Source organism: Gadus chalcogrammus, chromosome 22, assembly GCF_026213295.1.
Source record: "Gadus chalcogrammus isolate NIFS_2021 chromosome 22, NIFS_Gcha_1.0, whole genome shotgun sequence".
Taxonomy (NCBI): domain Eukaryota; kingdom Metazoa; phylum Chordata; class Actinopteri; order Gadiformes; family Gadidae; genus Gadus; species Gadus chalcogrammus.
Window position 1 is genome coordinate 9,667,428 of NC_079433.1, and position 28,000 is coordinate 9,695,427.

Genomic DNA, 28,000 nt, shown 5'->3' on the forward strand with positions numbered 1-28,000 from the left:
CGTGGCTTCCGAAGGGGCGTGGTCACATTGGTTCCTTTATTATGTCCATGTTCCAAAGAGATCACAAGTCGGGTCATTCCGAATAAAACTTGACAGTGGCAGTTGGATCTTTCCTTAGCCCTGGTGGTTCAAAGACGATAGCCATGCGTTTTAAAAGCACAAATATCGAGCTAGCACACTTTAACTGCGCCGAGGATATCCATGTAATGGATTGATTCCTGTTGGTGTGTACGTGTACAATAGTTTAGATTCGAGTTTTACTAAGGTAAAGCAATAGTTCTCTTTCATTCTTCATACAGGTAACGCGTAGGCAAGGCAATGGTTGACTGTTGAGTGCTGGTGGTGCTGAAACTGCAAGGCGCAGAAAACTCCAGAGGGCACTCGAGTTGAGGGGGGATGGCATCCCCCCTTTGGAATTAAAATGATCAAAATCATCCCCCTTCTGAAACAGCCATCCCCCCTTCCCATACCCTGTTATTTGATCAATTAATGTGGAAATATTTCTGCTATTTCATTCTAGCGGTTTCCTTTTTCAATTCGGCGCAAGGGTTGCAGCGGTGTGGACATTTTCACACCGAGTAATACACTCGTGTCAACAAAGGTATACAACTATACCGAGTATAAACGGTATAAACTTTGAAACGATGTCAACCGCCATCTTCTCCGTCAACTCTCCTCTCACACTCGGTGACAGCGTCTGGCAGCGTGCCAATTTTCGGAGACAGTGTCTTATAACGTTCTATAGCATAATATAATTGTATACATAATATCTCGGCCAAAAGCTGTGCGCCTCCGTATGGCCGTAGCGCGGGTAGCTCTCGTAGGGATTGGGCTTCGCGGGGTTTGTTTACCTGCGTTGCTATGGTTACCGGTCTTGGGTGTTCCAACCCTTTATTATGTCCATGGTTCCAACGGTTTATTGGTACCCTATCTATTATTATATCTATCTATCTATCTATTATTACATTTTTAATTATCACACCGTCGGTCTCCCACCATATGTGCTGTCATCAGCACAAATGATCTGTCCCTAAAAGTTAAAATCCACCATCCCCTCTGGCTTTTTCTTACAACTCGACCAATCGGTGCGTGGGTAATTGTGTTTCCATCAACCACCTTTTGGTCCATGATTGCCTGTTACTCACGGCAAATTATTTGTAGGTGTTTGCGCAAACAGCGAACTTTTTAGATTTGCACAATGATTTAAACATTTTTGTGAACCATTTTCGACGCAGAAGTAGTTTACAATACTGGTGGTGGGCACGATAGGATTTCTCTTCATGGGGTCACCTGGGTGATTAAGGGGTCTTATGACGGAGTTAAAGAGTGCGTGTCCTTAAGGATCTGTTTCTTTTCATGCCTTTTCGGGGATGGTACGTAGCCGTTAAAACAATCCGGTCGCTCTCCAGCGAACTAAATTATGCCATTCCGGATGTAAAATAATTCTCAATTATGATATAGGCCTGCCAAACTTGAACTCGTTGTGCATATATATGTGTCTGGGTGTTTGTCTATGCCTCAGAGGCAAGATTGGGTTTTTGTGTGAACACAGACATAGCAATTATCATGTACAAATAGGCCTAATCAGGAGTAAAGTATGACTGAGTGACTTGCATAAACACACACACACACACACACACACACACACACACACACACACACACACACACACACACACACACACACACACACACACACACAATTCAACATGACCTGAGACCACACCATTAGCCCCTGAGGAAAAGAAAAATGCTCATGACAGAAGACAACTTTCAATCCAAAAATGTGTGTTCACTGAAAGGGGACATATTATGAAAACAACACTTTTCCTGGGATTTTTTTTTTTTTTTGGGTGCTCCCACACGCATTAAAAACTTTGAAAAAAGTCTGTAGGCTACATGATTTTTTGAGCGAGATATGCATTTCTGAAAGTACCCCGCCTACAGTTACCAAACGAGCGAGTCAGTTTCAGCGCCCCCTCCTATAGGAAGGGGGCACAGTTGAATATTACCTCCCACTTCCCTACTCCCCTCCAATCAGAGCATAGCTAAGATTTTGTGGACCAGCGGACGAGCAGCTCCGGCGGGGGGAACTCGGCGGCAGCTCAGCTCCGGCCTCCGGGTTTACAATCTCTTTCTCTGCCGGCGGCACCGCCGGAGCTGTCGGAGGAGGAGACATGGAGAAGAAAGGGATTGTACTCCCGGAGCTGAGCTGCCGGACTGCCGCCGAGCTACCCCCGCTGGACTTTTCAGCTCTCGGAGGACACCCGCCGGAGCAGCCGCAAAGCTTTGGCGGCAGTTCAGCTCCAGGAGTATACCGCCACTGAAGCTTCGGCGGCGGGCAGCCGGCAGCTCCGACGGCAGCTCCGGCGCGGGGAGCTCGGCGGCAGACCGGCAGCTCAGCTCCCGGAGCACAATCCCTTTCTCCTCCATGTCGCAGTTCATGGACTTCAGAGAGTCACGGCCAAAATTCCTTTCCCCCAATTCTTCTCAACCATGGCCGAGATATCCCCCACTGCGAGTCTTTACTTGTTGTGGAAGTGCCAAAGACGTCAGACGCAGTCTTTGTGATTCATAATATCATCCGAGGCACACATAACTTTTGGCCGTGATATTAGATATAATATTATATAAATACCCATACATAATATTATTATTAGATATTATATTATATTATATTAGATAGATATACAGCTCCAGCAGTCTGCATGCTGTGGTTCAGTCTGACAGCTCATTGGTCAATAGGCAGCAGCTGATTTGCATTAAAGCTACAGACACCAGAAACAGCGCATTCTGAAGGGACTGAAACAGAGGGGAATAACGGTAGGCGAGATTTTTGTTCCTAAAACCTAAACAGCTTCCAAAACATGTTTTCTGGAACTCAAATACTATGTTTACTTGTTGTGAAAACGCCATAATATGTGTCCTTTAACTTTGCTTGCTGTTCACCCCCATCTCAAGGAGTGCACACACAATCACTCACACACACACACACCACACACAATCACATACGAAACAATCTCATGTATTCACTAGTGAGCGAGAGGGTTCTGGAAAAGGCTCAGCACAGACTGTGTAGACCTGGATGAGAGAGGGGGGGGGGGGTTTTGAGAGAGAGCGAGAGCTGGAGAGAAAAGGATTGAGAGAAAGAGAACGGGGGGTGGGGGGGAGAGAGAAAGAGCAGGAGAAGATTTCCTGCCCGGCCGTTGAGGTAGCTCCCTGACATATTAGTAACTGGGTGCAAAGCCAAGGGGGGAAAAAAGGGTTGGGGACTTTTGACTTAGCTCATTCTCTAAGTAGGTACAGCTGGGACAGACAGCAGCCAGATTGCCACCCTTATTGTATTAAATAATTTCCCCTAGTTGATAGACTTTCCTCTCTCTAGTTTTTCCCCCTTGGTTTTCCGCCCTTCCATCAAGAAGAGTACTTTAGTTTGAATGAATGTTGAAATGGCTTTGGTAATGTGTTGAAAAAAATTATAATTATTATTGTCAATACATTAATTCTGATAGGGATATACCTTGGATATAGTGAAGAAGAAGGAGACTCCATGAACTTAAGAAAACCTTTAGAGAAGAGACAAACTTCCCACCGGTCATACCTTTATTCACAATTCGAAAGAGAGGCCTAGCTACTCTCGAGAAAGGGTCTTTTTTTTTAAACAAGGAATGGATGACATTTTCATTTTGTGGTACATTGAGAGCACATTCCTCTCCGGCAATGTAGCTAACCAAATCAACAGTACAAGAAGCAACTACACATACCAAAACGGCTTGGTGTAATCTGACGCCTGGCTTGAAAGTGCGCTGCACAGTTTACCACAGTCCAATTAGATGGCAGAATGAAGAAAGAAAAAAAAAGAAAGAAAAATCATGCATCAAGCCCCCAAAATGGACGTACTGTGGAGCCATAAAAGAGTTTCTTATACCCTTTCATAGACCCTGGTGCATACCACATCCCCCGCCCGCATTGTCTGCAAAGAAAAAGAAGACAGAGAGAAAGAGCAAAAGATGAATGTGTGTTACGGAACATACAGCACATGTGCTGACTTCTTAGTACTGGGACGACTGGAACGAATGCTTTACCAGTATGAGCTCCCCGTGGCCGGTCAGTTCACGAGTCCAGGCGGTCTTGGGCCCCTCCCCTTTCTGTAAGGTCTGCTCACAGCTGATCTTGTTGTCCGACTCCCACTTGGGAAAACTCTGCAGAGATGCAGACGACACGAACGGTGGTTCAAACATACAAACAAACTGCAATACACGAACGGTGGCTTCAGTTGCACAAGGGTGGTATGGCTGGAAAATTCCATGTATGAATTGCCAGACAATATAGAGAGCGTTATGTGGTAGTCTACCCTTATGTTAAACAGATGATCAGATAGGCATGTCCTTTTAGCCCCTGAAGCACTCGCGAAAGAAATGAAGTCCAGAACCCTGAAACATCATCAAGGGAAACTCTCAAGTTGCACTGAAATGACTTCCATATGCCTATTTTGGCCCCCACGCCTAACGATAGCTATACTCTGTCCTAACAGCTCACTACAGACGAAAGCATGCATTCGATTATAAAAATAAATAAAAAAGCAGAAGGTCTGGTCATGACCTATTCAAGCATACATATATATATATATATATATTGTGGAGGAATCACCTGCTCATACATGACCATGTGCTACAGTACGGTTTGCATTATCATTACCTACTTATAACTACACACGAGCAACACACCCCAGACATGTGATCATAACATGACAAGAGACGGTTTGAGAAGGTTCCATCTCAACCTTTAGGTCTCTGACCATACAGGGTCTCACTTTTTGCACTCCCACAGACTTTCCCCTTTTTTCCTGGTAGGATGTGGATTCTCAGCAGGTTTTCCTAGTCCCATCTGGGAACCTTAATGAATTACAGAATGCTTAGCTGAATATACCTATATACATACAAAATACTTTTAACTTGAAAACACTCCAAAATGATCTGTTGTTGGGTAGGCTACCGTGCAGGGACGTCCGTCCACTGTGGTCTCGTTGAAGGACTGACCCACAGTGAAGGAAACCTGGGTGGTGCGCACACTGGTGGAGGTCTGGATGTGGAGGCTCTCCCCATCCTGGCTGATCTCCACCGCGGGGCTGGACGCTGCGGCCACCGCGATCTTCCTCACAAAGACATTCACACCTGAGCAATAGTAACCCAAGGGGAAATTCGTCACAAAGAACACACATCAGTTTTCAGATTTGAATATAAATGTAAAATAAATGAAGAATATAGGGCATAGATTAATCAAGATGTCGAAGGCGCAGGGAAAGGTGGGGGCCGATGATTGAAGGTCAGTCCTGGTGCTGATTGTGCGATGGGGCCCCGCTCCATTCACACAGGATCCCATTTCAGTCGAGGGAGAACATATCTTACCTCAATAAGGGAATACTTCGCATTCTTTCCACAGGCTATTTTTCCTTTCCAATTTTTAATAAATGCCACTGAAATGACTGGTCCTATTCTTCCTCCCCCATTCACTCATGGCTGTCTATCCACGTCTCTATCTGGGCTTCAGGTACAGCAACCAGGCATGCTGAAATGTCTAATCATAGGTTGTGACGGATATGTTGAGGAAGCCTGTGAGTAATCGCAACTTTGACTATAGCATTAACTTGTGTTTTAATAAGTTGCACATGTTTTTTCACCATTCAAGGAAGTCAGACCAAGAGAGGATTTGCCTTTACTCAAGAGAGTTAGATCTTCATCTTTGTACCATAATTCTGAGTTGACATCCCATGTAGGGCTTTTTCTATTATTCAGATCGGTGCATGCTTAAGGTTAGAGGCTTGTTTTATCTTCATTTTCCTAAAACTAAAACCCACGACTTTCTGATGCAGGCCTAAACATTTAAAAATAAAAAATAAACCTTCCAGGCATTACCACCAACATGGAGAAGTGATAAACGAAACGTTATAAACATGAACTTACCAAGTGCTTTCAAAAGTTCCTCAAAATGTTCTGAAGTTTTCATTTTCCATTTGCCAGAAAAATCTGGAAATTCCCTCTCCATTTCAGAACGACGTTTAGTATTGATACAGAAATATATAGCCTACATGCACAGTCACAAATGATTCCTGTATTATTTCGCAAACCTGGTTCGTTAAATTGAAAAATTAAGCATAGGCCTACTAAAACTGGACGCGAGAAGGACCTTATTTCTCCACCGTGCTGTTCCTTCCTCAAGTTAATGCTAATCGAATATACCAATTGACCACCTTGTGCCTGTCATGGACCCAGCAGCCCGGACTCGCGTTCCAGATGGTGGTGGGGGAGCGTTTGGACCATTTACCCCAATCCCTTTTCAAAATGTTTCTGCACCTCAATCTGCTCCACCTCCATCGAATTTGGGGAAAATATGATGCGCTTTGATAGATTTACGGTAATAGTTGCCAGATTAAATGTATCTATGAATTAAATTGTAGCCTTAATAAAGGGACAGCGATTTATTTTTAAGATTTTCCGAATTAAAGCTTTACTGAGGTATTTAATCTATGGTTAACACGGCTAGTCTAATTTAAGTATGGTAGTCACTCAGGCTAGAACAAACTATATGTGGTTTGGGCATAAAATAAGTCACTGCTTGTCTGGTAAATGTTGCAGCAATCGTTGAACACTTTAGGATGAGTCAAGAAGAAAATCTAATCACAGGGCTCCAATCAAGCGCATGTAAATACAAGTGCAAGTTTGTTCAACCCAAGCCGCGAACATAGAGCTGTAGGCCCTAGAGTCCAAATCCTTTGCGCTATTAACATAGCCCCTAGCTATATATAGCCCACTATCTGCAATAAAAAAAAATAACATTTCTGAGTGACCTAGAAACATATTCTGGGAGTTTGTTTAGAGGGAGATAGGCAAACATTTATATTTAAGTTGGCCTACCTTCTGAATTATTTTTACATTAAAAGTAAAATAAAGAATAATTCAACATATGCTGGCACTGGCAGCCATCATCGTTATAACTAGGGTATATCGTCGTTCAATACACATGCAATAAAAGAATCAGGAGGATCAACGGACAATGAATAACAGCATATAGAAGGACACTGGATGTAACTGTCGTATGCAGAGGATTTGCGAGACGCCACCTAGGGTTGAAGTTAGCAAATTGAGAAACTCCTGTGGCAAAGGGGACTTTTAATTCAGATCATGGCTAGTAGACAGACTATCTTAATTTTTTCTTTTAATGCATTTCTAGTTCATATATAATTAGTAAAGTAATTAAATATTTGCACTACAAAACTTTCAATGCAATTTAAATAATTGAATGACAAAATTAAAGAAACTCAAAACACTACTTGTATTTTCAGCTCCAGTTTTATTAGTGTGTCAAACTGCCCAAAAGCTAGACGAAAGGCAGTGTGGTGATTCCCCCTTTATGGCAGACCTGCTGGTAAATAATTGCATGTAGATATATAGGCAAACTTTAAATGGTTTAAGATAAAAAAATAAAAAAATAAAAGGACAAAAGTATTAACAGGTACAGGTATAGGTAACAGAGGTATCTTCCTAGAGGAAATGCAAATACCCACTCAGAACTGATTAGTCAGTAATACTGAGGCAAGACATAATAAATACCAGTTGATATAAATACAACTATTCACACTTATTTTACAGGCCAAGGGTTTTATATAGTTAAACATTTCTGGAGTGGATTTGAAGAGCTCAATAAAAATAAAAATAAATTGCTGCCATAGATAGTTGTACCTTTTTGTTCCAAATAAACGTTTGGGTATTGGCATCTGCTTACAGGTTTGGCACACAAGAATGTAAGAATATCAATATATATATATATATAAAAGAATTGTGTATTCGTAAATTACGGTGGGTCACTTGATTGCAACAAGTTGGTAAAACAATGTGGGCGAGTTCTAAGAAGGCAAAAACCTCTAAAGTTAACGTTTCAGAATTGTTTCTTTGGTCAGAAAGTAACCTTTAAATCCCACTTAAAACCTTACAGCATATAAACACCTATAACAAAAATAATATCAATCTCCCTACTCAGCCATTTCAAATGTAGAAGGAATGTGTGTGCTACAGTCTATATCAAGGTTGGGCATTTGCGTTGAGATTTCTGGGGGAGTCTAGAAAATGGTCCCAGGGTAAGAATGCACCCTTAAAAACATAACAATGATACATACATTCATACTGCCCAGCATCATCTCCATCCACAGTAGGCCGAGGGAGGCCAGCCTACTGCGCCGTTCAGTAGTCAGATACAATGAAACAGCATGACATTGTATTTACACAAAAAACATGTGTCGTTTACAACAGGCTAGCATGTGATTCATAACCCATTTAGCGTTCCAAGTTTGAATACCTGTTGAGATTCTTTAGCAGAATATGATGTGAAGCTTACTAACATGCACACCTTTACATGGGCGCACAAACACAGACACACACGCAAAGTGTGAATGTGCAGGGGTTGCATAGATCCTCTTACGGAAGCATAAAAAAGGGAACGCGTAGGGTAACCTGAGTGAACGAACAACCACGGTGGAAGGCATGTTCTCAAATGACAAATACTCCACTCTGACATTCTGCCTATTTGCCCCTGATGTAATCAGTGACACAAGGTCATGTCTTTAGTTGAACAGCATTCATTCCATTCAACCCAAAGCTAAGGCACCCACATATTCGTATTATACAGCAAATTATCAAAAGGCTTGGAATGAAAAATTCCTACAAAAGAGGTCAGATGAATCTCCGAAACACAGTGAGGAGGAGCCTGCAAGAGCCCAATAGAACTTCCAGACGTAGGATGCATCTGGTTCTCCAAAAGACTTCAACCGTACAAACCAATGTTCTCTGGTTCTTGTTCTAGTTGCAAACGCTAGTTCCTTTGATCTTGATCACACCTGAGGGCCGAAAGAAGAACCACATGTAGGGGAATGAGATCATTGTGAAACTGGTCACACCAATAGTTGCCATGACGCATGGGATGCTACCCTGACTTACGTAGCAACGAGTTGTACTGGGCTGCATGTCGCCGAGGGAAACGACGAGCTCTGCATTGTTGCACTCTTTAAGAGTCGTCAAGTCAAAACTGAAATACAAAGGAACATAATGTCAAGATAGTATTGGGTTTGTCATAGTTTACAGTATGTGAAATACATGAAATAATGAGCACATCAAGATTGAGAAAACTAAAAAGGTAAATCATTCATGATTCATTTAAACCCTTTCCTGTTGTGCTGCTATTCACCTCTTGGAAGCGCTAGGCTCACTGGCTGCACTGTCCCGCGTTGAAGACGACAACAACAACGCTGACAACGTGCGCATACCGTCCTCGTGGAGAGGAGGGGTCTGGTGTGAGGGGATGGTGGCAGCCCCAGCAACCTCCCCGGTGACATCATCATCGCCCGGCACGGAGCTCTTTGGGAGCAGGTCAGGCCGACCAGAACACTGAGCCACTGAACAGAATGCATTCCGCATAAGGAACCTAGTATGCTTCAGTAAATCAAAACAGCTCCCCTCCCTTGTGATTAGGAAGCATGTGTTCCTCAAACCCCCGTGTTTTCCAGTACTCACCGCCCTCTACTTCGGCCTCCGATTCCCCCACACTGCTGCCGGAATGTTGGCCAGCGGCCAGCTGGTGGCGCTCTCCGTGGCTGCTACTGCTAGCCGCCTGGACGGGAGCTAACGAGCTATCCGCCTGGACATGGGCTACGCTAGCCGCCGGGACAGGGGCTAACGAGCTAGCAGCCTGGACATGGGCTAAGCTAGCCGCCTGGAAGGGAGCTAACGAGCTAGCCGCCTGGACAGGGGCTAACGAGCTAGCCGCCTGGACGTGAGCGAACGAGCTAGCCACCTGGACGTGAGCTAGCAAGTTAGGCGCCTGCGCAGGAGATGGTGGTTCCGACAACGCGCCCATTCCCTTCCGCAGGATGCCCGCGCGGCTCTTCTTATAGGGAGAGGCCTTTGCTGTTTAAAAAATACATGGAGATGTATTTGCATTAAAGTGCTTGAGTTTCAGGCATCTTCACGGTGAAAACAAGTGATAAACAGTGCAATACAATACAGTGAATGTAAACAGAAATATAAATATAAATGGGAGTAAAGTATTATTAAGAGTGAGTGAGTGAGAGTTTTTACTTGAGTTCTTTCTGAACACGATGTTGCACATGAACTTCTGAAAGCGCTCTGCGTAGAACCCTGGCCGGTGGACAGACACTGTGTCCTGGAGTTGAACAGACACAAGGTTTACTTGTTTACATGTTATTGTTGTTGATTTAGCACATGGTGGCGGCTAGCAGATGGTGAGGTGTCTTACCCCGTCATGGACCAGAGCTTTCCAGGAGTGTTCTATCTTCTTGACAAGTCTAAAATACACAACACACAGGTAGGCTATTTATACATTCATGAAAAAACTAGAAAACCAAATAGTTTGTAGGCAGAATAACTATGGAAGTTATAAAAATACGTGTTTTATTTACCTATAGGACTGCAAAATGTCAATGATTCCAATGTATAGGAGCAGCCTCTCTCCCTTGGTGTTACATGCTGGGATCCCTCCCATTCTGCAGCAAGAATAAGGAAGTGATGAATATAGAATACATACGGACATGTTCATGTTAACGTACACACGTTCTTTCTACTCTTGCATCAGTCCCTAGCGACTTTCAAATCCATCATAGTACTGGCATTCCTTTGTTCTGTTCCACTCTGGATAACATCAGGGCAGACTTTTTTACAATAATGGTAAAGATACTTTTTTCCACCATTGCAGCATTTGCCTGTCAGGTTTTGACGTGACAGGTTTTAAAATGTGTGATAACATCTCTCATGTGATCCAACATGAAATACGGAAGAACATGTAGTGCCTATCCTGTATCCTGTTCCTAAGCCATTGTATCATACTTAATGTGGATATAACAATGCATATATATCTAAAAAAAAAAAATTGAATGTTCGACCCAATTTTCCAACAGGGCTCTCTGAATGACGTCTTCAATCGTCCACCCTCGGGGTACAGCCCTAGATGACATCATCCCTCTTGAAACAAACCAACCAAAAGCCCTTACTGGTCCTCGGTGTCCTGGGACGACGTGCCCCCGGCATCCCCTTGGATGGACTCGATGGCGGTGTTGTACAGGGACTTCTGCCCCAGGGGCCGCCGCTGGTCCGAGGCCCCGGACGCCGCCCCCAACTCGGCCACCTGGCTGCCCCGCTCGCGGCAGGCCTGCTCCACGTTGTGCACTCCCACCAGGAGGCTGTAGTCCATGATCTTGAAGCTCTGCAACAGCTGACGGAAAGAGGATCAGGTCGTCACGTTACTTTCAGAAGGCTGATCCTCTTTATCGTTTCCTCTTCTGTAGCGGTCACCCTCCGATGTCACCTCTGCCGATCTCCGGTCTTCCCATCACTATGAGCTAAACGCCGCGTCCTACTAAAGCATGGAGATCTGTCGCACCCCCATCGCACATACAACGATTCGGTGAGGTAATGGCTCATTGAAAGCTGAAGAATTCCATTCAGGGATCTGTTTCTAAAAGGTTATCAAGTCTAGCAACCATTCATTGTCTATTTTAAGTCATTCTAAATAAAGTAAAGCCAAGTTATCCAACTTTACTTTGATTTTGTGTGCATAAAGTGTTTTATGGCAACCTTATAAAGTAGCCGTTTCTGTCAATATTTTATCTTGTGTTGCATTGTTAACGGCATTGTCGTTTTGGTATTATCAATGGTATTACAATTAGGGCATTTAGCAGACGCTTTTATCCAAAGCGACTCACATCGGTTAATACACACATTGACACACCGACGGCAGAGTCAACCATGCGAGGAGACAGCCAGCTCGTCAGGAGCATTTAGGGTTAAGTGTCTTGCTCAGGAATTGTCGTCAGGAGCAGTTAAGGTTAAGTGTCTTGCTCAGGGACACATCAGTGTCTTGCTCAGAGACACAGCCAGGAGGAGCTGGGGATCAAACTAGCAACCTTTCGGTTACAAGACAACTGCTCTACCTCCTGAGCTAGGCCGACCCGTGGACCCCTGATATTTTGCTACTTTGGTCTCTTCCACTGTCCTCGACATGTGAAGGACCACACAGTAGTCTCTGCGGGTCTCACCAGGCAGTCTCTCTGGATGGTCTTGCAGACGGCGCTGTAGTTGTCGGCCTCCAGCAGCAGGCCGTCGGCCAGCTCCTGCTTTAAGTCCAGGTCCTTGAACGTGGGGGAGGCCTTGTCGCGCTCCTTGGCCGACGCCCGCCGCTTGTAGGTGGAGCCCTTCAGGTCGTACTTGAGGTGCATGCGCACAGCGCAAGGCAGCAGATTGTTCATGACCACCAGCCGGATGTTCTTGCCCCCGGCTTGGATGCAGTAGAGCCCGTAGAACTTGGGCAGTAAGGTGCGCTTGTTCTGGTTCAGGTTCTGCAGCGGAGAACGACACACACACACACACACACACACACACACACACACACACACACACACACACACACACACACACACACGGTTAAACTGGGGGTGGAGTGGAGCCACTTCACAAGGGATAATAATAATAATAAGATAATAATAAGAGAAACATTTCAATTCTGTTTAACTTTGAAAAGACAAATGAGTGGGTGGCTCGAAGGCCAATGTATTATGGATTACAGCAAATGTTTTCATCAAATCAGATTTGTATGAAAAGCCCACACAGCAGAATTGCGATGGGTGCCTACTACCCTACAGTGCAAATATAGCAAAGTATAGTATACACAAGTACAAAACCAGTACTTGTGTATCCCCAACCCACAATAACTTTTTACCATGAAGTAACCAGGAAGTAATTTCTGCAGAAACTCGGCCTCCTTGTGCTGCACAGTCTTAATGATGAACTCGTCGTCGCTGGAGACGTAGAAGAGGGAGCCACTGGCCCCAGAGTTGGACAGCTCAATCAGTGGCTCGCTGCACAGAGAACACTAAGAAGAAAAACACACGGATGAAGATACAGTGACACATGTCACCCAATGCGAGTACTGTTATTTCAAACCCTAAATCCACTTGGAAAAAAAGGAATTAATCAAATATTTTCAACAGACTCGATCCATTTTATCCGGGGCATACAAACATCTGTTTTATTTGGCCAAAAAAAGGCAAAAAATAAACAAGGGGTACCAGGTAGTCATCAGGTCGGATTCCAAACATCTCTCTGAAGTAGCGGAAGGCGATGGGAGCGTACGTCTTGAACCTGAAGTCACTGTAGTGGTGCCCAGGGGTCAGGTTACTGCCCTCCCTGAGGGGTTGAGGAGTGGATGGATTGAACCACACGAACACCAATATATTTGCATTTTGTACAGTGATTTAAGCTGGCCTAAACATCTTTCTAACTGTCGAGATGTGGGTACCAGACTTGATGTTGTTGTGGTAACACCTTGATAGAGCTTGGTCTACATGAAATCTTGGGTTTAATATTTCTCAGTTCTAGTGGCTCTATTGTCTACACGGAAGACAAGGAACATGTATGGATACACAAGTATTCTGTATTTGATTGAATTAATCTAAATTCATAAAATGTTAATGAATTTAGATTTAATAAATACAAATTATCACCTGGGAAAGAAGATACTTTCCACCACTTCGAAGTCCTGCATTAGGACGTCCCTCTCTGGTTTATGACTCAGGCTGCCCACTGTGTGTGTGATGCCCAACTGGATAGCCCCTTTCAGAGCAGAGGAGGTGGTCTACATGGACACAGGGATCAAAAGGAGAAATCATCACGTTGGGGGGGGTTGAACACACACACACACACACACACACACACACACACACACACACACACACACACACACACACACACACACACACACACACACACACACACACACACACACACACACACACACACACACACACACACACAGTGTTTGAGCCCTGAGGAAATTTAAGCAGCCTCTCACCTTTTTGTAGGTTGTCTCCCCAGTGGGGTCAATCCCACGATGGCCAATCGTTTTCTTCATGGCCTGTGATGAACTAGTGCCCGGTGCCTGTAACAAATAAAGCACAGAAAGGGAAATCATTAGCAATGGGATAAAAACCTCAGTGTACGTCTGAGGTTTGAGGAACCATTGTGTGAACGGATATGTGTCAGCTACTTCTTTGTAAATTCTCAATTGCTACAATTGGTGTTTTTTTCTCACCTCTGAAAAGGCTACTTTCTGGTTTCCTGCTAGGTCTGTGGAAAGAATGACAACGTAGCTGGATAAGTATCTTGTTGGATATGGTATGCCCTTACCGAGGACCTGATGGTATTCATTGACTAGTTCAGCGTAGTCCCAGCATAGTCCCTCCTTAACATAGTCCTAAAGATGGCTTTTATTGATAATCAATGTGAAAGCTAGAGAGCATTGTTAAGCAATTTAGTTTTAGCAGACTCATGCATACACGACTTATAAAATACCTTTGAGGATCCACAAATGACTGTGTAGCTCATTTGGTAGCATGGGAGGAATTGAAAAATGTATTTACAATTAAAATCTTGCACAAAACCAAATAATTGGTTATTAAGGAGGTAGATGCAGTTTAGATATTTCATAATGGAAGTTGTATTTGATATACTTTATTCAATTTTGGACCAGACTGAAACCAGAAGCCAGAAAGGCTTGGGTGGTTTCAGGTCAACAAATACCGGTTTGTTTACTTACTACTGACGGATCCCAGCGGCCCGGGTGGTTCAGCCCCAGCTGTAGCCATCCTGAAACTCCCCGACGGCTGCTCACTCGAACTTTACTGTCCAAATCCTGGCTCTCTCCTTGACATGAACCGTCTCAAAATGTTCCAGGTGTGTGAGTGCTCAAAGTGCTCTCTGACCTATGCGGGCAAAGCAGTTTATACAATACCAAAGGACAAAAGGTGACGATCGCCAACCACATTCCCGATGTAGTCGGGTTTTAACAACCCACACTATTAAGTTATTGCTTATTCCCTTGCCGACGAAGGAAAGTTTTAAACTTAAGTGTGGACTCTTAACGAACAAAGTGCGTATAATAGTCGCCTTGTTGCGGCGACTATAATACGCACTTTGTTCACTTTCGGCTTTAAAGAGAGCAGACCACTGCTAACTATCCTATATTGTATCTTGGTTAGCTAGCTAACCAGCTAGCTGATCGCTCAACAAACAAGCAAGGCACTTACTGACTAGAGGCACATCGTCTCATCTTCGTGAGCTTTCCATTGAGCGGCGGACGTTTGATTTGGATGATAAATCAATGATTTGAATGACTTATATTATGTTGCATTCTTTCGCACTGCCAAGCACCTAACAGGGAAGCCGAAATGATGTAAATAAAACACACAGACGGATATCCTCAACCTCCTATAGGCGGCGCTAAAGATGCGGCTATAGGCGCTTCCAGGAGCGTTTCAATTTTCATGACGCTTTGTGACGCCCGTGACGTGTTCAATAGGTCTACACAAAGCCGTTCAGAGATTATCTCTTAATAAGTAATATTTATTCTCTAAATGAAGCTGAGTGTACACAACCACCAGACACATCTATTGAACTCTCACTACAAAGACTTCAGAGGTAAAATAACCCGTTCCGTCGTCATACATTAATTTGAGGCTACTTTCTTTTGTTCAATTGATGGGCCGTGTCATTAGGGTGTGCGTAAGCATAGTCTAAATACACTATAAATACATGCACAAATATTTTCATTCGATCTTTATTTTTTACAGAGGATTTCAAAAAGTTAATGTTGAAAAGGAATGCACTATTGGTTGAATATAGGAAATACATCATATATCAAACTTTGGATTTAAATCTCATTTTGTAACTTTTGAAAACAGATGATTAAAGCAGAGGTGGGATAATGGTTAAAACATTTCACGAAGGAGAAGTAGGCCAATCTAGCCTACGAAGACAGGAACGCCTGCTTCTATCTTTAACAGTGATAGGGGACGAAGGTGAAGCCGTTCTCCAGGGTTTGTACCGGGGCAGTGTAGTCCGCCCTCGGCGCGTAGTTGGGGTTGGGGGAGTCCCTGTCGAAACACGTCCACATCGCTTCTCCCTCCTCGGCGCAACAGTGGTATGCCGCGGTCATGGTGGAGTATTCCTCCTGGCAGAAGGTGGTGAGAGCTGTTTTCCACTGTAAGAAAGGGTCCAATTGGTTAAAACGTGACCATCAGAGCCCCCCCCCCCCCCCCCCTAAAAACACACACACACGCACATGCACTAGCACACGCACACACACAAACACATTATATTATTTTCTTCTTTGCCGACTAGAATTAAAATAAACGGCGCTCAACTCACAGCTTGTTCTGCACAACACAGGACATGATTGTTCTCCATCGTTTGACCCACGCAACAGGCGATGTACCAGGACTCCACACGGTCTACGGCTTTCCCACAGCGACGGAGATGACTGAAGCCCGAGCGAGGGAAATACCCGGGGGGGTATCTCAGACGATGGCTGCTTTCCGTGCATATGGAGTGAAGCAGGTTTGCTGTAGGGCGCGCTGGCGGGAACTCCACATAAGGTTCATTGGGATAGAGCATGGCCCCTGTGGTTGTAAAACACAAAAGGCATCATCATCATTTGGCTATCCTTATTTTTTTAAGACAAAACAAGAGGAATTGCAGTCGAGTTCGTTTATGGATTAGGCCTAATCATAAACTAAGTCCATATAGGCCTACCTCCAAATGTGGCTCCATTAAGAGTCAGCAATGCAAAGAACCACAGTCCCATGAGTCCCCCAGCAAGAATCATATTAGTTTGGTTCTGTGATAGTTTAGTCGTCTAGGTTGAAGATCCAGAATCGAGTTCAGTAAACAGGACACAAACTGCAGGCTATTTATATTAAATAAAGTTGTAGGGGATGATTCTATGGGCGTGAAATGTCTTGGAAAAAGCCGGACGGACATAGAAACTATTTGTTTTGTTCGGTGTTTTTTTGTACTGCAAAGTGATTTTCAAAAAGAATAACACGGGGGAGTATCAAGGAGCCAAACGCAAGCATACATCTACTCCCACTCTTTGGTGTTATCTTTCAGCAGTGCTGAGTTAACTCACTGTTATCACTGCTACAATGCCAGTAACTGACATAAAGCGGGTAGGCAATTTTTTTCATTTTTATTTATTTTCATTTTGAGTGGCTTTGGAGAGAGAACTAAAGGGAGAGCTGCTATTTTCTTGTTTGGATACCGTCAAAATCGAGCTTACTCTGGCTGGTTCTCCAAATGGCCGATAGCTTTAACTCAGTGTTTAAACATTGTTCAGGGCGAGCATTGTTAATATGGCATACAAAGCAATATTTAACACACATCCTTAACAATGAAATAAGTAATCAAATTCCTAAATTTTAATCAATCAAGAAACGTTTTTACACTCCCTGATAATCAAACAATTGGTGGAAGATTAATATTCTGCTGCTAAAGAAAATTTGCAATGTAATTTGTATTATGTAGGCCTACACCTCGGAATTCTATACAATAATAAATAAACAATCAATCTCCTTTATTTCAAGATTTGTGTTTTGTGTTTCGACTTTTGATAAGGAGGAACAAAACATTAATAATTTATCCGGCCCTGCATACATAATGTTAACAATCTTATCACATTTGCTATTTGCTGCGGCCAAGCAATCAGTCAAGTCCCCTTGTTCCAATTCAAAGTCACCTTTGATTTGAATACTTAAATTATAATAATTTCCTAATATTCATTCTGTTTCCTAGAACCAATTCATTTATGTTGCTTCTTATTATTGCTATTCTGTTCATTATCATGAATATAATGATTGTTATGGATATTGTTGTTCCTTAATTATATATATAGTCCCTACCTTTTCAATGTAATGGATATATAATCTGATAATAGGATGTAATAGGTTGTATGTGATCCGAAACCACATGACACCTTCATTCTGATTGGCTTATTGGTCGTGGCCAAACCAAATAAAGTACCTCAATCTTGATGCCTCTTATTCAGAGGTTTTTTCTCCTGGTTCAGGTAAGGGTGATTTGTTAGTCTAACCCCAAAAATATTTAGAAATTAACTTGAGCGGCACCATTTCTTGCTAAAACATGCTTATAATATAGCTTGTGAATTTCTTGAATGTTTTTGAGACAAATATACATAGACTCGTGTAATATTTTATAATTAGAATCACAAAGAACGATTCAATACAAAACGATTGACATTATTTTCATCATTATTCTCAGTTCCTTACCATATGTTGTGTTGTCTTTATTGAATAGGCCTAATATTGTCATCTTATTCTCTTTTGTTAGTTGCAAAAATGAATTTGCCAGTACTATACGTTGCTGTTTCTCTACTCACTGGTAAGTGTTACAAAAAAATGGTTGTCCCTTTCAAAAAACTCCAGAATGTGTCATTCATGTATGACTGTTGTTGCCACTCTAATACATTTTAATTCATTTCAACTTCATAATTCATGATACTAATTTTGATCTCTTAAGATAGTGCTCAAAATATTTATAGGTTCTCAGCCATTAACGCAAAAGTTGCATCACAATTAACCAAATAAATACAGCAGTTACAGTTTTGCCGCTGCCTTTTAACCACCTGTCTGACCAATGTCTTTCTTGTACTTCTTGCAGGGCTCAGCTCTGCCCTGCCCACAGGGAGAGAGTTTGCAACTGCGTTTATGCAAAACATGAACGGTGATACTGATGCCCGTTTCATGATTGAGGTCACCGCCCCTCCGTCCTCTAAAGGCAGCACCAATGTGAAGGTCTCTGCCCTGGGTCAGGACTTCCAGAAGGAAGTGGATCCCGGCAAAAGCGTGTCCTTTGCACTGCCTAAGGAAGTGGAGATGAAGGGCAGCAGACGGTTCGATAAGACCGTGGTCGTGGAGGCAAGCCAGGACGTCACTGTGGTCTCCTTGAACTATAAGCAAGACACGGCAGATATATCAGTGGTGTATCCGCTACGGGAATGGGGCACCGATTACTACGTATTCACTCCTCCAAGCTTTAACTGGGGCACCTACAAAGAGTTCTCCATCACCAACCACAAGGACCACAACTTGGTAGAGGTTCGTCTCAGGGGGGGCGCAAAGTTCCAAGGGAAGCACTACCGGGCGGGCAGCAAGATCTCCCTCCAGCTCGAGCCCTTCGAGAGCGTTCAGATTCAAAGCGAGTGGGATCTGAGCGGTGCTAAGGTGGTCTCCAGGCTGCCGGTGGCTGTATCATCTGGACACAGCTGTGCTGAGAGGTACACAGCTTGCAATCACGTCTACGAGCAACTCCTCCCCACAAGGAGCTGGGGAAAGGAATTCATCATTGCGCCCCTACCATACCATGATAACCAGAAGAGGCATGACAGTGTGTACGTCCAAGCGTCCCAGGCCACTAAAGTCACTATGAATATAGCAGGCAATGTGCAGGGCTTTTCAATGTCTGCAGGAGAGACAACTGAGCTCTCCTCTCAATGGCCAAATTCGATATATTTGACGGCTGACAAGGGCATCCAGGTTTTGTTTGAGTTCAATGGCGGTCCGGAAGATTCGCAAAAGTATTTCGATCCATTCCTCATGTCCATCCTGCCCACGATTCAGTTCAGCAAATCCTATTCCCTGGAAGGCCAGCAAGACTTTTCCAACTCAGTCATACTGGTGGCAAAGAATGGTGATTTGAAAGACGTACAACTAGACAAGAATGTCCTACCAGCTAGCATGGACTGGCGTAAAGTGGATGGGAGTGATTATTCTTGGGCTGAGTTAAATTACGGCACAGGGGCCAGCTCTAATCTGATATCTCATCCTACATCTCCAATTGGTGTCTATAGTTTTGGTGTAGCCGTTGCTAACGGCTACGGGTCCCCAGCAACTGGTAATGAAGCAGGTACATAGTTTCTTCTTATTTTTTAAACCACGACATATGTATTTAATTAAATTGCATCCATCAATCTTTTTTTATATATCCGGGGGTCTTGTACCAAAAGGGAGATTTATGATATGAAATTGGTAAACGGTTGACATTTGTAACAATGTACTGGTCAAAAGCAAAAAATAATTAAGATGTGACCTTGTTAGAATGACTACGATATACAAAGTAAACATATGATCAAACTGAATGGAATGTCAAATTCAGTTAATAAACAATCTAAACATTAATATTGCCTACCATATTAACTATATTAAATTCATCAGAAAATCCATATGGTTCTGCGGAAAATTATATTTTTCCTCTTCATTTCATCAGACTGCGAAACCATCAAATGTGAAAAAGACGAACGGTGCGAAATGAAAGGAACAACTCCAACGTGTGTGAAGCTGCCCCCTTTGGTGAAGGAAGGTACATGCTGGGCCTTGGGCGACCCTCATTACCGGACGTTTGACGGCCACTACTTCAACTTCATGGGAAATTGCACCTACACCATGGCAAAGAACTGTGACATCGACTCAAGCCACCCAGCGTTTGAGGTGGACGCTCAGAATGAGAACCGGGCTGGATCAAAGATCACATACGTTGGCAAGGTTACAATTAAGGTGTACGATTACACCATTATTATCATGCGCTCAGAATTCGGCCTTGTTCGGGTGAGTTACTTTTTTTTTTAACACCAAAGAGCTGAATCCATCAATAACTTGATCAATTAATCTAGCATATATATATATAAATATATATATATATATATATATATATATATATGTTTTTCTTTTTTTCTTTTTTCCTTTTTTTGCTAATATTCAACAATATTATATCTGTTTTAGATGAACTACACATTATGGAACCTCCCCATCTACTTGGACAATGGCAAGGTGAAGCTGTCTCAGAGTGGTATGTCCGTTGTCTTGGAGACAGACTTTGGCCTGATGGTGCAGTACGACTGGCAGCAGCATCTCGTCATTAGCGTTGCAGGTGACTTTGCCGGCAAGGTGTGTGGCCTGTGTGGGAACTTCAACAGCAAGAAGGACGACGACCAACTCACCCCCTCAGGAAAGTTGGCCGGCAGCGAGCAGGCACTGGGCAAGAGCTGGCGGGTCCCTGGCTTGGCCGAAGATGCATACTGTCATGACGAATGCGTTGGTCAGTGCGAGCCCTGCAAAGGCAGCCTGTTTGAGAGTCTGACAGACCGGCTGTTCTGCGGTTTACTCTCCGAAATCATGGATGGACCACTGAGCGAATGCAGCGCTGTCATTGAGCACAAAATGTACCATGAGAACTGCCTGTATGACGTGTGCATGGGTGAAGGCAAATGGAACTTCTTCTGTGACACCCTGCAGGTGTACTCTGACGCTTGCCAGAGGTCAGGGGTCAAGATCCATGACTGGAGAAATATTGCGCATTGTCGTAAGTAACAGACATGAGATAAGACTATCATCATAGTCTTATCATGTTCATTGAATACTCTGGATCATAGTTAGTAGATAAGAGTCAGTAGATAACTTTTGTTTCTTCTCTGTGACATCACCACCATGCAGCTCACCCCGCATGCCCGGAAAACAGCCACTATGAGTTCTGTGGCAATGCATGTCAGGCCACATGTGAAGCTCCAGATATTCCTTCAAAATGCAAAGACAGCTGTTTGGAGACCTGTGTCTGTGACGATGGCTTCCTGCTTAGTGGGACCAAGTGTGTCCCTAAAACTGAGTGTGGCTGCACGTTCGAGGGTCGCTACGTAGAGGCCGGTGCCTCCTTCTGGTTGGACGATCACTGTATGCAGAGGTGTTTCTGCAACCCGGCCAACAGGCAGATGGAGTGCAACAAGAAGGGCTGTCAAGCCGAGTACGAGTGCAAGGTGGTGGAGGGCCTCATAGGTTGCCATCCATTGACTTATGCTACGTGCAAGGTGTCCGGTGACCCTCACTACCAGACCTTTGATGGCCATGTTTACAGCTTCCAGGGCACGTGTGTGTATCAGATGGCAGGATTGTGCTCTAAAGCCGCCACGCCTGGATCCCCTGACCTGGAACCCTTTGATGTCCTCGTGCAAAACGATGGCCATGCCAAGAGAGTGGGCTCCAGCACAAAGTTGGTTGAGGTCAACGTCTACGGATATTCTATTGTTCTCAGCAAAGACCACAGGGGTTCAGTCTTGGTGAGCTAAATCATTATTGTAATTGTATTTAGAGATCAACATTTATCAACATAGATATCATGCATCTGTTATTACAACTGTCCCTCTCAATTTATCTTGTGTAGATCAATTCAGAGCTCACCAACCTGCCTGCCAAGCTCAATCAAGGAAATGTAACAGTCAAATTAGTGAGTAGCTCTGCAGAGATCGAAACTGAATTTGGGCTGACGGTGTCCTATGACTGGAGCACTGCAGTTTTTGTCAAAGTCCCTAGCAGCTACGCTAGCGCTATGTGTGGCCTGTGTGGAAACTACAACATGGACTCCAAAGACGATCTGTTGATGAAGAATGGCAGCCAGGCTGCCTCCGCGGAGGAAATGGGAAAGAGCTGGCGGGTTGCAGAGACCCCTGGCTGTGTTGATGGGTGCAAAGACAAGAACCACTGTCCAGACTGTGATTTCACCAAGATAGAGAAGTTCGAGAGCAACACGTTCTGTGGCCTGATCCGTGATCCTAAAGGCCCCTTCCAAAAGTGTCATGCCATTGTGCCCCCTGGTGGCTTCTTTAAGGACTGCGTTGATGACGTTTGCAACAACCGTGGTGACCGCCAGTCCTTCTGTGACAGCCTCCACCTCTATACTATCGCCTGCCAACAAGCAACCATTGAGGTGGACCCGTGGAGGACAACCGATTTCTGTCCAAAGTCTGACTTCAAGCACCCCAACAACAGCCACTATGAACACTGTGCCAGCGTATGCCATGTCATTTGTGGCATCGGGTCTCCTCCAACTGGCTGTATGAAGCCTTGCCAGGAGGGATGGGTGTGTAACCCTGGGTTCCTACTCAGCGGAGATGTTTGTGTTCCCATTGGAAAATGCGGCTGTAGGCAAAAAGACAAATACTACAAGCACGGACAGATTTTCTATCCACATGGGCAATGCCAGGAGGAGTGCACTTGCAACGGCACAGTAGGTTCATAGCATGATATTTAGGAAGGAAGTTGTATTTCTTGCCAACGTAGGGTAGATAAAGAATATGTAAGCGTGCAAATCATATAGGAATACAATAGATGTATACATTAAAGCAGGGTGATTTGTTGTCTATCCAGGTGCAATGTCACAAGTTTTCCTGCGGGCCCCATGAAAAGTGTGAGGTGAAGAATGGCGTTCGATCGTGTCAGCCTGTTGGAGCAGGAGTCTGCTCCATCTCTGGTGACCCTCATTACAACACCTTTGACAAAAGCACCTATGACTTCCAAGGCACGTGCACGTACACCGCAGCTGAAGCCTGCAAATTGAATGGCACAAAGCTCCCATTCTTTTCTGTGGCTGTGGAGAATGAGAGGTGGTATGCCATGTCCAGCAACCCACAAGTCTCTGTTGCCAAACTTTTGGCAGTTACCGTGTATGGCAATATTCTGATACTTCGTGAGAATCAAATTGGAATGATAATGGTCAGTATATAATAATACATGAAATATAATGAACCTGTCTAATCCCAGTTTACTTTCCTTATTTGTATATATGTGTACAAAGAGTGCAATGAGTACACTACATACACCACTACAAATATAGGGTTTTTAATGAAGCTAAATAATACAGTGTGACATGAACAATCAGTAACATCGATGCAAATACCTTAGTTTGTTTTCTGTTTGTTTTTCTCTAGCTCAACGGTATCCTGACCACTATTCCGATTAACCTCAACGAGAAACAAGTGCAGGTTTACCAAGAGGGTTCTTACTATGTCATCCTAACCGACTTTGGCCTGAGGGTGACCTATGACATGATCTACCATATCACCGTCACCGTACCCGGCAACTACAGGGACCACACCTGCGGCCTGTGTGGTAACTTCAATGACCAGAAAGCCGATGATTTACAGCTGCCAGACGGTAAAGTTACCAAAGACGTGCAGAGCTTCGGGGCTGCCTGGAAGGTGGCCGTGCCTGGAGTGGTGTGCGACGATGGATGCAGTGGGGACCTCTGTCCCAAGTGTGATGAAAGCAAGAAGAAAGTGTTTGAGAAGGACTGTCAAGTCCTCACCGATCCCAAAGGTCCCTTCGCTGCGTGCCACAAAGTCATAGACCCTGCCTCCTACTTCAGAGACTGTGTCTATGACGTCTGCATAGTGAATGGGGACAGGGCAGTGCTGTGTGACAGCATCGGGGCCTACATGATGGACTGCCAGACCTTTGGTGTGAAAATTCTCAGCTGGAGGACCCCTACATTCTGCCGTAAGCATTAGCATACTCCATTAATCTCTTTATTTTGAATCATATGCATTCCTAACTGAGCAAATAGAGAACTGGTTGATACCGTGTTTTCATCTATAGTCATTTTCATTGTTATTCTATTCTATCTTTCTAACAAAAGTGAAGGCTCTCCAAAATCCCCTAATAACTGTGTAGGATCGGATGTATGATGTGCAGGGATCGGGTAGCAACAATTGATTTAGTCTTATCTCTTTCGTAAAATCCACAGTTTTTTCAGTTAAGCTAATATATAATATCTGATCAAATGCATATTTCTCTCTTGTAGCGCTGGCATGTTCTGAAAACAGCCACTACAAGATCTGTGCTGAAACCTGTGACATGCCATGTCCCGGCCTTTCTGACGTCATTTCCTGTCCTACTACCTGTGCTGAAGGCTGTGCTTGTGACGATGGTCACAACTTCAATGGGACTGGTTGCATTCCCTTGAAGGAATGCAGTTGCTACTTGAATGGGCGTACCTATAAGGTGAATCAGCCAGATTTAATCATTGCATTATGCAATAGATATGTGCTAGCTCTAAACATGTAAATTACAAAATCATACACTTTGTTTTAAAACAATTGTTGCAAAACAACCTTTGGTTTACAGATTGGCGAGTCTGTGCTTATCGACGACTGTCAGCAGCGATGCACCTGTGCGATGTCGGGCCGTGTCCAGTGCGTAGATGTTCAATGTGGAAGCGCAGAGAAGTGCGAGATCCAAAATGGCCTCCTGGGCTGCTTCCCTCGACGGTGTGTGTTGGAGAACGAAGGCTCCATCACTCTGTTCAACGGGGACACCGGAACCATCAAGCCTACAATGGCAGCATACGAGTTGGTGGAGCATTGTGACCCCTCAGCCCCTGGGGAATGGTTCCGGGTGGTGGCTAAACTCCAGGAATGCAGCCTGACTGGCTCAAGGACTATAGCCGCCCTCTACGTGTTCTTCAGTGACGTGATGGTTGCCGTGACTGACAAGCATGAGACCTGGGTGGGTTTTATCAGGCCTAACCTGCGTACACTGAAAAATTATATCGTTTGACCCCCGAGTTAGCTAACGCCCCCTGGTGGCTTATTCCACAGGTAAATGGACAAAAGGTGACTCTCCCGGCGCAGCTGAGAAAGGACATCTCCATTGACGCCGCAGGGAAAACACTACACCTTGAGAAGAAGGCAGGCTTCACTCTGTCCTACAGCTGGTCTCAGGGAGCCACGGTCACCATGAGCAACGAGATGGCGGGAAAAGTGTGTGGGGCATGTGGACCGCTAGTATCCTCAAGCGATTACCTGATGATCTCAGAGGAGATGATGCAGGAGTACATGGCTCCGTTCATTGCACAAGACTTCCCCACCTGGTGAGTAATGTATCATGCTATTCTGTTTGGATATTCATTTTGATCTGTCATGCAGGAAACTCACTATATTATCCATGCCATGACTTCTTCCTTATAGGTTCAAAGAAGCACTTTCTTATAATGTATCACCGAAAACGAAGGAGATAAAATGTATAAATGTGTGTAATTGACCATTGTTTTTCTTTTTCTTTCCAACTTTTTGTCTTTCTCTCACCTGACTTTAGTGGCCAGTGAACAATCCCCATGAAAGCAATTCAACCATAACATGGATTTGCTTTTTTTTGTTGCTTTAAATGTAGATCCCTTCAAAATAATTTCAATGCAATGCATCACAACAATGTAAATCGTGTCCAATTATTTTTGAAATAAAATGTAATTGGAAGGGAGAATTTAGGTTTGGCCTTTTGTTCAAATGATGAAATCTCCCTGAAGCATTTCACTCAAGAAGATCCTGCACACTTTGTCGAACCTATAGGAAATTTTCTGGTAATACTTTATAATAAGGTGCCATAATAAATAGCAAACTAGTCATTGCCTAACCCTTTGTTAATATTTGTTAATTGTTACTAAAATATCTATTTGGCTCAAGTTAATAGTTTTTTCATCATTAATTAAATTTTGGTTGTTTGCATACAATCTGTATGTTAATGTTTTAATAAAATAGAAAACAATCTATTAAGTAATATTGTACTATAATAGTTAGCTAAATGCATTTTTTGCAATAATTAACAGTTATTTCTTACATCATTTAATTGTTAAATGTTTATTTCAGATTCAGATTGAGAAAACTTTGTCTGTCGTAACAAAAAATCATCTATGACGTGGCTCGACATATACAAACAGGACAATGTATATAAGCAGTCATACAACATGGATTTCTGAGAGCACACATAGTGTGTATAGATCTTAAAACAAGTATAAGTATTAAAAACTGTAAAAATTTAAAAGTTAATTTTTTACAGTTTTTTAAAGTTAAGGACATATTATTTAACTAATTGTTATTAAACTGTGCTTCTGCCTATCCCAATATGAACAACTCATAGGACCCTTACAACAAAGTTGGTTAAGCTTAATTAATATATTAGTAATATATAGCTATATCAGCGTGGGGCCCCTTTAAATAAATTTGGTTAAGCCTAATTAATATATATGTAATAGGCCTATATAACTATCAGTATGGGGGACCCTTATAATAATGTTGGTTAGGCTTTATTAATATATTAGTAACATATAAATATTAGTATGGGGGACCCTTAAAATAAGGTTGGAACAGTAATTATTAATTGTTTACAAATATTTCTTATAACATTTATTAACGATAGCAAATATTTTACAGTGGGTCTCTCACACTGGAAATGAATGATCTCAGCACACACTGTTGGGAAGGGGGATGAAAAATACTTTATTTATAAAGTGAAATTCCTTTTCCTCCCCTGGGACTGTCTGTACAGGAGGGGAAAAATGTAACGGTGCGGCTGCCTGTTACCACATGCAGTTTATATAAGGCCGACACGGTCACCGTGATTCACAATAACCCTTTTATTGGCACACACGAACATAGCATTCCAAGTTCAACGCACACACAAACATAATATCCCAACGCCTTAGACGCCACCTGCAACACACAAACGTAAAATACAACATTACGAGAATGCCGGTCATGGGACACAATACGAACATCTCGCCAACAAGGACAGGACATTAAAAATACTCACGTTGCGGTTGCGCTGGCTTCGGGGTTCCAGAGGATGGGGGAAGACCAGTCGTGAAGTCCGGAAGAAAATTTGTGCGTTGTGGGTTATGAATAAGTATGCTTATTAGACCAACATGTTTTGAGCAATGTGTTAATTAGGTGTGGTGATATTTTAATCGAACATTTGTAGTTGTATTGTTAATTGAATTGCAGGTGTGAGGTATGGTCTGAGGTGAGCTTGAGGTTTTCTATTTGTTAAAACGTTAACATACAGATTGTATGCAAACAACTTATATTTAATTAATGATGAAAAAACGATTAACTTGTGCCCAGGGCCGGATCTACCATTAGGGCACACGGCACTGTGCCCAGGGGCCCCAACCATGCCCAGCCAGTGGGGGGGCACCACACGAAAGAAACTTTTTTTTTTTTTTCTTTTTTTTTATGAATGTTTGTACTCTTAAAATAGTTATACATGGTATTATTAAATAGGGTATTCATTTAAAATTCATTATTAAAACGAATGTCATAAGAACAGCAATATAATGATTCTGAACAATATAGTGGCCTAATGTGACAGTTAACCCCCCTCCCATAATCTGTCAATTGAGCCAGTCCACCTATGGTGAAAAAAAAAAAAACGCGGTAGAGATGAAAAATTGACAGTCACAGACATGATGAGACATCAACTGAGTGGTTTCGCT

General features: G+C 43.3%; 4 protein-coding genes and 1 long non-coding RNA gene across 7 annotated transcripts; 2 read left to right on the plus strand and 3 right to left on the minus strand.

Moving 5' to 3' along the window:
- Window positions 1-3,550: 3,550 nt before the first annotated feature.
- crabp2b (cellular retinoic acid binding protein 2, b) lies at window positions 3,551-6,524 on the minus strand. Its single transcript, XM_056582280.1, has 4 exons — window positions 5,963-6,524; window positions 4,995-5,173; window positions 4,085-4,201; window positions 3,551-3,972 (listed from the first exon to the last, which is right to left on the minus strand). Exons 1-4 carry the CDS (start codon window positions 6,042-6,044, stop codon window positions 3,922-3,924), a joined length of 429 nt encoding a protein of 142 aa, XP_056438255.1. The 5' UTR covers window positions 6,045-6,524; the 3' UTR covers window positions 3,551-3,921.
- Window positions 6,525-7,821: 1,297 nt separating this feature from the next.
- On the minus strand, window positions 7,822-15,352 carry LOC130375379 (phosphatidylinositol 4-phosphate 5-kinase type-1 alpha-like). Of its 3 annotated transcripts, XM_056582266.1 has the most exons (16): window positions 15,145-15,352; window positions 14,655-14,820; window positions 14,151-14,185; window positions 13,911-13,997; window positions 13,564-13,694; window positions 13,129-13,246; window positions 12,780-12,932; window positions 12,100-12,399; window positions 11,056-11,276; window positions 10,468-10,551; window positions 10,305-10,353; window positions 10,127-10,211; window positions 9,563-9,955; window positions 9,237-9,444; window positions 8,990-9,077; window positions 7,822-8,889 (listed from the first exon to the last, which is right to left on the minus strand). In XM_056582266.1, the coding sequence occupies exons 2-16, from the start codon at window positions 14,701-14,703 to the stop codon at window positions 8,884-8,886; spliced, it is 2,007 nt and encodes a 668-aa protein (XP_056438241.1). In that variant the 5' UTR covers window positions 14,704-14,820; window positions 15,145-15,352; the 3' UTR covers window positions 7,822-8,883. The 3 variants fall into 3 exon arrangements, 2 of the variants coding, with proteins under 2 accessions (XP_056438241.1, XP_056438242.1); XM_056582267.1 differs by having other exon boundaries at window positions 14,655-15,352; XR_008893831.1 differs by lacking the exon at window positions 9,237-9,444 and having other exon boundaries at window positions 8,878-8,889.
- Window positions 9,174-11,645, plus strand: LOC130375390 (uncharacterized). Its single transcript, XR_008893832.1, has 3 exons — window positions 9,174-10,104; window positions 10,268-10,373; window positions 10,963-11,645. It is a non-coding gene; the product is annotated as an uncharacterized LOC130375390 (long non-coding RNA).
- Window positions 15,353-15,629: 277 nt separating the features above from the next.
- On the minus strand, window positions 15,630-16,877 carry LOC130375386 (extracellular matrix protein 1-like). Its single transcript, XM_056582279.1, has 3 exons — window positions 16,649-16,877; window positions 16,265-16,515; window positions 15,630-16,097 (listed from the first exon to the last, which is right to left on the minus strand). Exons 1-3 carry the CDS (start codon window positions 16,719-16,721, stop codon window positions 15,894-15,896), a joined length of 528 nt encoding a protein of 175 aa, XP_056438254.1. The 5' UTR covers window positions 16,722-16,877; the 3' UTR covers window positions 15,630-15,893.
- Window positions 16,878-17,936: 1,059 nt separating this feature from the next.
- On the plus strand, window positions 17,937-28,000 carry LOC130375377 (IgGFc-binding protein-like). Its single transcript, XM_056582263.1, has 13 exons — window positions 17,937-17,960; window positions 18,242-18,292; window positions 18,572-19,816; window positions 20,177-20,514; window positions 20,689-21,268; window positions 21,400-22,016; window positions 22,121-22,963; window positions 23,104-23,448; window positions 23,664-24,231; window positions 24,536-24,735; window positions 24,859-25,239; window positions 25,332-25,603; window positions 25,828-28,000. The coding sequence occupies exons 2-13, from the start codon at window positions 18,250-18,252 to the stop codon at window positions 25,835-25,837; spliced, it is 5,442 nt and encodes a 1,813-aa protein (XP_056438238.1). The 5' UTR covers window positions 17,937-17,960; window positions 18,242-18,249; the 3' UTR covers window positions 25,838-28,000.

Excerpts from the sequence above, each read along its gene's own strand:
- crabp2b (XM_056582280.1), bottom strand. The coding sequence starts at position 6,044 with ATGGAGAGGGAATTTCCAGATTTTTCTGGCAAATGGAAAATGAAAACT. Across the intron at positions 4,202-4,994 it reads TGGACGGACGTCCCTGCACG|AGTTTTCCCAAGTGGGAGTC; the intron begins GTAGCCTACCCA and ends GCATCTCTGCAG. Across the intron at positions 3,973-4,084 it reads GCCACGGGGAGCTCATACTG|ACAATGCGGGCGGGGGATGT; the intron begins GTAAAGCATTCG and ends TTTTCTTTGCAG.
- LOC130375379 (XM_056582266.1), bottom strand. The coding sequence starts at position 14,703 with ATGGCTACAGCTGGGGCTGAACCACCCGGGCCGCTGGGATCCGTCAGT. Across the intron at positions 10,354-10,467 it reads GACATTTTGCAGTCCTATAG|ACTTGTCAAGAAGATAGAAC; the intron begins GTAAATAAAACA and ends TGTGTATTTTAG. Across the intron at positions 10,212-10,304 it reads AAGCTCTGGTCCATGACGGG|GACACAGTGTCTGTCCACCG; the intron begins GTAAGACACCTC and ends GTTCAACTCCAG.
- LOC130375386 (XM_056582279.1), bottom strand. The coding sequence starts at position 16,721 with ATGATTCTTGCTGGGGGACTCATGGGACTGTGGTTCTTTGCATTGCTG. Across the intron at positions 16,516-16,648 it reads TAATGGAGCCACATTTGGAG|GGGCCATGCTCTATCCCAAT; the intron begins GTAGGCCTATAT and ends TTACAACCACAG. Across the intron at positions 16,098-16,264 it reads TGTGTTGTGCAGAACAAGCT|TGGAAAACAGCTCTCACCAC; the intron begins GTGAGTTGAGCG and ends CCTTTCTTACAG.
- LOC130375377 (XM_056582263.1), top strand. The coding sequence starts at position 18,250 with ATGAATTTGCCAGTACTATACGTTGCTGTTTCTCTACTCACTG. Across the intron at positions 23,449-23,663 it reads ATCAAATTGGAATGATAATG|CTCAACGGTATCCTGACCAC; the intron begins GTCAGTATATAA and ends GTTTTTCTCTAG. Across the intron at positions 24,736-24,858 it reads TGAATGGGCGTACCTATAAG|ATTGGCGAGTCTGTGCTTAT; the intron begins GTGAATCAGCCA and ends TTTGGTTTACAG.